Source organism: Fukomys damarensis, unplaced genomic scaffold, assembly GCF_012274545.1.
Source record: "Fukomys damarensis isolate Sample0158 unplaced genomic scaffold, DMR_v1.0_HiC HiC_scaffold_24, whole genome shotgun sequence".
Classification (NCBI taxonomy): Eukaryota; Metazoa; Chordata; class Mammalia; order Rodentia; family Bathyergidae; genus Fukomys; species Fukomys damarensis.
Genome location: NW_022900936.1, coordinates 6,711,707 through 6,720,206, shown reverse-complemented (window position 1 = coordinate 6,720,206; position 8,500 = coordinate 6,711,707). Strand labels below are relative to the sequence as shown.

The following is an 8,500-nucleotide window of genomic DNA, read 5'->3' as shown; positions in this document are numbered from 1 at the left end:
CCCTTCCCGGCCCCGGGTGGGGTGGCTGAAACCGGCGACCGCGTGGACGGCCGTGGGAGACTGGACAGCCCCGCCGGGGTGAGCGGAGAGAGCCCAGACCCGAGCGCGGGTCACCTGTCTCCCTGGTCTTCCCTCCCCAGAGTCCGCCTGCAGGCAGAGAGCGGGCACCGGGCAGGGGAGGAAGTCACAGCGTCGTCGGCCCATCCGCAGTCGGGTGCCCGGTGATAAAATAACCCTCAGAGGCCCGAAGAGCGGCAGAAGCGCCCGGGACTCATCATCTGCTGCCTCTTTGCCTTCCAGCCCCGGCCCCGCACCTTGGCGACCCTGGACGCTGGCCGCCGCCGGAAGCCAGGTAAGCTCGAGTGTGGCCGCGGACATCTGGGGGGCTCCTGGGGCCTCTGCTCTCTCCACAGACCGAGCCACCGCAGGGGATTCCTGCACACTCGCAGGCGGAGGAAAGCCCGGGGCACACTCAGCCCTGCTGGTGCCGCAGTGCAAATAAGGGCAGGGTCACATCTAAGGGAGCCCGCGCGGGAGCGCCCGCCGCCGTCTGGCCCCTTCGGAAGCGCTTTCAGCCCTGTCTGCGGCCTGCAGGGCAACTCCTGTAGTCCGAGCAAACACACTCCAGCCCGTGCTGTGCGGAAGATTAATCGCCCCAGCCTCTCTTTTGTTACCCTGCACGGGTGACTAAATACTGTTACAATTACCAGGGAAAGGCTTGCTTTCATTTGTTACACTGTCAATATAAACCAGGCTTTTTAAAACCCTGGAGAGCTCATCTGGCTGGGCAGGACGGTGTATTTGATTTACCTTACTCCCCACTTGTGGCTTAGTGTGCAGTTATTTGTAATGTGGCAAGAAAGCTCAGGGATGGGAAAGCAGTTTTTGGTGGTTTTTCTATTTATTAATCTGAATGTTCAGAGTTTTGATTCAGTTACCATTCTTTACAGTGAAGAAAAAGGAAGCAAATTAACAAGTGATATAATTTTCAGCCCAGATGATTCTTGCAAGCAATAGCTCAGTAATGGAAAACAGATCTTTCTGTTGCATTCAAATGTAGCTTCTTTTAAAATTTTATTTATCAGTGCTTGTTTGCATCACTTAATGATCACCTTCCCCTGGGGGGTTGGGATGGGTACTTAACACAACTTCACTCTTCACATCTTCCCCCTCCTCCCTACAATCATTCAATTTTGTTTTCAATGGAATGTAGGCAGAACCTATTGGTTGTCTGCGAGAACAAAGATATTATGGCACACTGCCTAATGCCAGCAGGTGGCTTTGAGCGTTGTCTATTGCGGTGAGAAAGTCATTGGTGAGAACAGAGATCACCGCGGAGAAATGCTAGGCTGTGCAACTTCCCGGTTGGCCCTCAGCACGTCTCACGTCTCACCTGCTGAGGCGGTGGCGCCCCAGATTTGGGGACGGAAGGCGTTGCTGGGGAGGATGCAGAGCTCGCTGCCTCGCCCTGGACCCGCTCTTTGCAGAGCAGACGAAGGCACAGCGACTGCAGGCCCAAACGCCTTGCTCAATGGCGCCCTCTCCCGACAAAGCAGGAGAATTTCCGGGGTCCATCGAGCAGCTAAAAATTAGAATAAAATCTAAATTTGATAAAAGGCCCCAGTGCCTTGTGCACACCGTTGCCCAGTCAGGGGCGCGCACCTCCCGCTGGAAGTCCGATGGACTCTGTTCTCTAGATGTTAAGAAAATACCCGAACCTTAAACGCAGAGTTTAACTTGCACACATTTCTCTGCCCAAAACAGACATGAATATGTAGACTTTTCCTTCAGCGAGAAAGGAACTTTAAGATCTCGGGGAGATAATCGGGATATTTACAGCATAATATTTGAAAGCTGTGCGTCTGACGGGTGGAATTTAAAGCCGGCAAGTCACGCTGTTTCAGAGGTGGGGTGTGGGGCTTTGGGGGGGCGTCGTCCTCCCTCGGTGCCGCCCGCTGCTTCTCTGTCCTCCCAGGTTGCGCACTTGTGTTACACTCTGCCGGGTCACAGGCCGTGGAGCCCTGCTCAGGAGTCCTGGTGGCAGGAGAAAGAGACGGGCAGTTAGGGATGATTTGTAATCACAAACGGAGCTCTTTGGGACTTTGGAGGGGGGCGGTTTTGTTGTTGTTGTTTTTTTTTTAATTTTGGAGATGGGGCTCCCTGTGTAGTTCGGGCTGGACTTGAACTCACTGTGTAGCCCAGGCTGATCTCGAACTACTTACGCGCCACCACACCCAGCTTACACACAGAAATAACTTCCGGCAACACCCCCACCTCCCAAGATGAAGAGCAGTGCAAAGGATTTTGTTACAAAAGCCTCACTTGACTTCCCTGTCTCCTCACAGATTATTATAAAATGCGGCTGCTAAATGTCTGCAGGGGCCTTTTTCTTTTTGAGACAGGGTCTCATATATGTAGCCCAGGCTGACCTCAATTTGTGATCCTCCTGCCTCAGCCTCTCAAGTGCTGGGATTAAGACATGTACCACCTCAGGCTCTTCTTTTTCTCCCTCCTTCCTTCCTTTCCTTCCTTCCTTCCTCCGAAGGGCAGGGATTTACAGGTGTGCACCACCCAGAATCCTTGGCTTCCCCGAATCCTTAATCCTTTCTTTTTTTTTTTTAATTGCGTTTATTGGTACAATCTAGGTATACAATACAGTTACATTCATCATTGGGATTCTGTACCTTTACATAATAGGTCTTGATTCTCATTTTTTCCCCTTGTCCCTGCCCTCCCTTCACCCCCTCCTCCCCTCCCCATTTACAAACACTTTATTTCCATTTTTTCAGTTTCTCATATTTTTTCCCTCTCCCTTATTACCTTTCGCCCACCCTTCCCACTTTCCCTACACCTTTAGCCCTTTACTTCCTATTTCACATTATTAATTATCTCACTAGGATCCTGTGTACTACTATAGTTTTTCACACCAAAGAAACTATTCGTTATTTCAGTTAAAGAAATCTCTGTATGAACATTAAAAATAGCGAACCCTAAAATAAAACTAAAAAGGAAAGTAAAAGAGAAAAGGCAATGATGTAACATTAAAATAATCCTTAATTCTGGAGATGAAAATGGTCCCTGAACATATTTAAATTGCTTCTTGCTCTTATACTCTTATCTTATTCTTTTTTTCATTATTTAGAGAATACTTTATTAGTTTCTGTAATCAAACCCACATAGATAATGACCTTACATATTTAGTATGATGTGTTACCCCTGTACACATGGAAAAAAATAGAAATAAAAATAAATTAACATTTCTAGACCAATATGGCTGTCCATTTCTGTACAATGCCAACTCAACACAATAAATTGGGATGACTTTTTCCAAAGTTGGCAGCACCATTAAAGTTTCCCAAAATTCAATTTATATATATATGTATATATATTTATTTATATTTATATAAAAAGACGTTATACATCAATGACAGCAACAGCTTTTCCAGGTTCTGCAGTCATCTGAACCTTAATCCTTTCTTTTCGTTTTCTTTCTTTCATTCTTTCTTTTTTCTTTCTTTTTTTTTTTTTTTTTTTTTTTTTTGTACTGGGGATTGAACTTGGGGCCTAGTGCTTGCCTGGCAGGTGCTGGAACCACTGAGCTAAATCCCCGGCCCCCAGAATCCTTTCTTGCAGTGCCGCACAGGTTTGGTGCCATTCATAATTTGGTCCCCGCTGACACCTTGGAATCCAAGAACTCAGGATTTCTCACCTGCCCCTTCAGCTCATTTTCACGTCCTCCCGCCCGCCCGGATGCATCCTGGGTCACCCCATACCCGGCAGTAACTCAGCCACCAGAGGCTCCGTAGCTCTCAGATAACCTGACCACACTGCAGGCCAAACACAGTCCAGCGCCCCGGGAGCGTGGCAGAGTGGGATCGATCAGGAGCCGGAGACCACCCCTCGGTCTGTGGGTGCCTGGGCTCTCTGCTTCTTGGCCTCATCGCCCTTGTTCTCAGCTGCCTGGCGAGGGTTGTCTGCCTCCCCTCCCCTCCCCTCCCGTCTCGGTGTGGCCTCAGGTCAGGTCCTGATGCTCTGTGAGGCTGCCTGCGAGGCCTCATTGAGTGCAGTCCAGGGACACCTTTATGGGCTGCCACCGCCCATAAAGCACAGATCTGGGCTCTTGGGATCAAAGCTCCACTCAGTAGTGGGGATGGAGGGTTTCCGGAGGGGACCCAGCCTCCCAGGAGCCTTGGACCACCAGCACCTCACCCGCTGCACCCTGTGTCCCTGTGCCCAGCCCTCGCCCCTCTGAATGTGACTGGGTTCGATCACCCGCCCTGCCCTGTCCTCCCCGCTCAGCAGGGCTGTTTCCAGAGGTTTGCGTCTCTCCCTTAGTTTCTGAATCTCCCAGGCCGAGGCCCTGCGTCCCTACTCTCCATCTTTGAATCCCTCCCAGGGCCTTTGCTGCTGTGGACAAGGTTAACAGACAGGGAACTGTACCAGGAGAGGGACATCGAGAAGGACTCTGGACTCGCTCTAGAATGTACTGACAGTAACAGTTGCAGACTCCCCAGGTTTTGTCTTTAAAAACCCCCAGAAGGTTCCTTGTGCTATTCCTTTGCTATACCTGTGTTTGTATCTGTCTTTACAGTGTGAGCAGGAGGGGAACCCACAAACTTTGGGATCGAAGGACGCCTTCGGGTTTCAGCATCCTGTAAGGTTATATATTATATATATATATATTATATACTTTCAATAGAAGCAATAGAAATTTTGTATACTATATATATACTTTGAATAGAAACTTTACATTCTTTCTGATGATATAACCATTAATACACTTTAGTGTCTTCAACTATACATTTTCAACGAAGTGGAAGATACTATGTTCTGCAATGTTATTGCATTTATACCAAGGAACTTCAAGGATATTTTATGGGGTCTCTGTACTTTCAATAGAAGCAATAGAAATTTTGTATACTATATATATACTTTGAATAGAAACTTTACATTCTTTCTGATGATATAACCATTAATACACTTTAGTGTCTTCAACTATACATTTTCAACGAAGTGGAAGATACTATGTTCTGCAATGTTATTGCATTTATACCAAGGAACTTCAAGGATATTTTATGGGGTCTCTGGACTTCCATCCATGTATTCATTCGTTTTTCAATGGCAAACTGGCATTGACCTCTCTCTTTTCTTTATACCTTCTGTTCGTACCTCCCACCGCATATTACTCCTTGTGTTAATGACATACGACTTCGTGCGCATATGCACCTAATTTCTTAGACATCGGGCACATCTCCATTTCCCTTGTAAGATATAAGCCGATATATTGTCTTGTGCAGAGCAGACCCTCAGAACACGCGCTCTGAGCAAGTCTGGGTCTGAACACTGGCTCCCTGTCTGTGTACCAAGCATGCGCATGAAGGCCCCTCCCTAGCCGCTCTGGTAGTCAGACCGTCTGTTTCCGGTCCTGGCAGGGACCAGGACTGGTTCCCTACTTACATCTCATCCTTTTTGGGCAAGTAGCTTGTTTTCAGGACTTGTATCTATCTCTGCCTTTTTCAGCCTGTCTCTCACCATCTCTCATTTCCTCCACCAAAATGAATGCTGGGCGTGGTGGCGCACGCCTGTAATCCCAGCACTTGGGAGGCAGAGGCAGGAGGATCGCTGTGAGTTCGAGACCAGCCTGGGCTACACAGTGAGTTCCAGGTCAGTCTCAACTACATAGTGAGACCCTGTCTCAAAAAAACCCAAAAAACAAACAAAATGAATGGAGCCTCTGCTGCCTGCCGTCCTCGGGGCTTTTGCACCCGTTAGTTGTTAGTTACTCGGAAGGCTGCAAAAGGTCAATAAAACCCAAAGCCTCTCATCTGTAGAGTCAGACTGAGCGCCCCACACTGGCGAGTGTGGTCTTTGGAAGAGGGAAGCTTTTTGAGCCACCTTTACCTGGTTTTCAATCCTGGGTAGGCCTCCAGCACGCAGGGCGCCCCATTTTTGATCAGCTGGAATGCTTTGAGGGACCGGGCAGCCGCAACTGGGCCTTCTGAAGGAGATGGCCATTTTTATTACAGAAAATTTCAAACATGCACTAAAGTGGGTTGCATATTATATATGGGAGCGACCCCCTAAGTACCATCTCAGCCGCATACTTACTATCAGCATTCTTCTGATCTCCCCAGCTGCTTTTGTTGTTCACGCAAATCCCACACGTCCTATGAATCCAACGGCAAGTACGGAAGCGCAAACACCTTATTTTTAGCGTGGCCCCAAATGAAACTGTGAATCTGTCTTCCGTCTATCAACCGCGCACACCCTGTCTGGTGTGCAGCCTCGCGGCCTCCGCGCCGCTCACCCTTCGGGCTGAGAACCCGGAGAACCGTCTGGGCCTGGTAGGGTGGTCAGCAGCGTTTCTGGCCTCTGCCTGTTAAATGCCAGTAGTTTCCCCACAGCTACTATAGCCAAAAACGTCTCCAGATATTTTCAAACGTGCCCCAGAGTTGAGCACCGCTGGCCTACTGGAAATCGTAGGCAGTAAAACTTGTGCGTTATTTATAGCAGGGTCTCTTCTCACTCTCTTCTCTGTCTAAAAAGAGGAATATTGCAATCTGCAATGAAGATGCCTAAGGAAAAAAGATTCTTAGAGCCCTTTACTTGTTTCGCAGTCCTGGGGATTGAACACCACTTGGGCCTCTTCATGGAGCCACATCCCCAGCCCTTCTTTTAATTTTAATTTTGGGACAGGGTCTTGCCACATCACTAAATTGCCCAGTTTGGGCTTCAATTTGCAATCCTCCTGCCTCAGCCTCCCAGAGTCCTGGGATTATGGTAGGCACCACATTCAGCTATGAGAGAGATGTTTTAAATACTTTCTCCTTATAATTGGAGTCCCAAATTCCACAAAAACTGGGATTTAGGGAGGGCTCTCCGCCTTCCTGTCTGACCCCACCCCACCCTAGCCACGTCCTCTTTGCTACTCTGGCAGAGCCAGGGATGCGCTGTTCTACCTGCTCCGTGGTGATACCCAAACAATGAGCTACTTCCCTGGGCCAGACTTCCAGAGCAGAGCTTCCAGAACCAGGAGTGGGAATGGGGCCTCGCTGCCATGGTCCATCCGTTCTCCCGGAGGACTTCGGCTGTCCAGGGGCCAGACCTCAGCGTTCCTGGTGGCCCTGTGTGGTTGTGCTTGTCCATCTCTCACCCATTTCCGAGCTGGCCTGGCGCTTACTGTTGACTCTGGAGCCGTTGCCACCACCATGGGAAGGGGGGACGGGGGGAACAGGAGGCCTGGGGTGCCAGCTGCTTCAGGGTGAAGGACACTCTTAGGAGTGATTTTTGCAGTAGAATACTGGCGTTTTTGTTTCTCCAATATCAGGCTCTATTTACCCATTTCGAAGCATCAAGAATACCTGCGGAGTTCTGGGGAGAAAGTGCTAGCCAGTTTCCCCGTACAAGCCACCATCCACTTCTACAACGACGCGTCAGAGTCCGAGGAAGAAGAGGAGCAGGGGGAAGAGATGCGGCCCCTGGAGCCTGGGTTCCAGGGTACAGGAGGTCCGGAGGACAACAGCCTGGGCGGACCCAGTGGGGCCTGGCTGCAGAGCCCACGGGGAGGAGGGGACGCCTCTTGGGGGCCCAGCGCATGCCCTGCTCCCAAATGACCAGGGTCTCTCCCGGCCTCGGCCTGGTGACAGCCAGTGGGGTCAGCAGAGGCCAGGCTGCCTGAGCTCCATCCCAGAGCAGCCTGTTGCCAAGGCTTGGCTTTTAGTTTTCTTTTCCTGGGACGTTTTCTGAGCAAGCTTGGGGGACAAAGAGGTTTGCATCAACACTGGTGGTCATCAGGAAAGGCCCACCCAGCTCTGTCACCTGCTGAGGGATACTGCAGTCCTCTCCTGGACTAGCGACCCATCCTGCCACTCACTCAAATGGATACTCTGTTCCGCAAGTTCTACTTTTGTGAAAATAATTTAGATATCAAATCCCAATTTGAATCCATTGTCCAAGGGTAGATTGGTTGCTTTGTAGCACTCTGGGGAAAATATTTTTTTACTTATTAAAAAAATAAAAACAATGAGTCATTTTCGTAAGAGTTACAAATATGGATTTCTAGGAGATAAGTTGTGTGTAATTATAGAGGGGCTATAAAGTGTATGAATGTATGTGTCCAGAAGGTTAAGTCTTTGGTGATTGCCTTGCACATTTTTTTTTTCCTTTTTGCCTTGGCTTTTTTTCAAGACAAGTTCTCGCTATGCAGTTCAGGCTGGGTGTCAATTTACTAGGTAGCCCAGGCTAGCCTCGGACTCACAGTGATCCTCCTGCCTCAGCCTCCTGAGTGGTGGGATTATAGGTGTGAACCACCACGCCCAGTTTTGGGCTTCTTACTTGACCCAAATAACACTGTTTTCAGTGAAAGTATCTGGTATAACTAGGTGTGGTGGCGCATGCTAATAATCCCAGCACTCAGGAGGCAGAGGCAGGAGGACCCCTGTGAGTTAGAGGCCAGCCTGGGCTACACAGCGAGACCCTGTCTCAAAAAAAAAAAAAAAAA

The 8,500-nt window shown here is 49.2% G+C and overlaps 1 protein-coding gene across 1 annotated transcript in view; it reads left to right on the top strand.

The window, feature by feature from the left end:
- The window catches only part of Ripply3 (ripply transcriptional repressor 3), a 27,873-nt gene extending 19,891 nt beyond the window's left edge, over positions 1 to 7,982 (top strand). The window contains exons 3-5 of the mRNA XM_010636611.1: positions 141 to 352; positions 4,592 to 4,659; positions 7,328 to 7,982. Of these exons, the coding sequence (XP_010634913.1) occupies positions 141 to 352; positions 4,592 to 4,659; positions 7,328 to 7,613 (566 nt within the window). The 3' untranslated portion in view covers positions 7,614 to 7,982. The remainder of the gene's footprint in view (positions 1 to 140; positions 353 to 4,591; positions 4,660 to 7,327) is intronic.
- Positions 7,983 to 8,500: the final 518 nt, after the last annotated feature.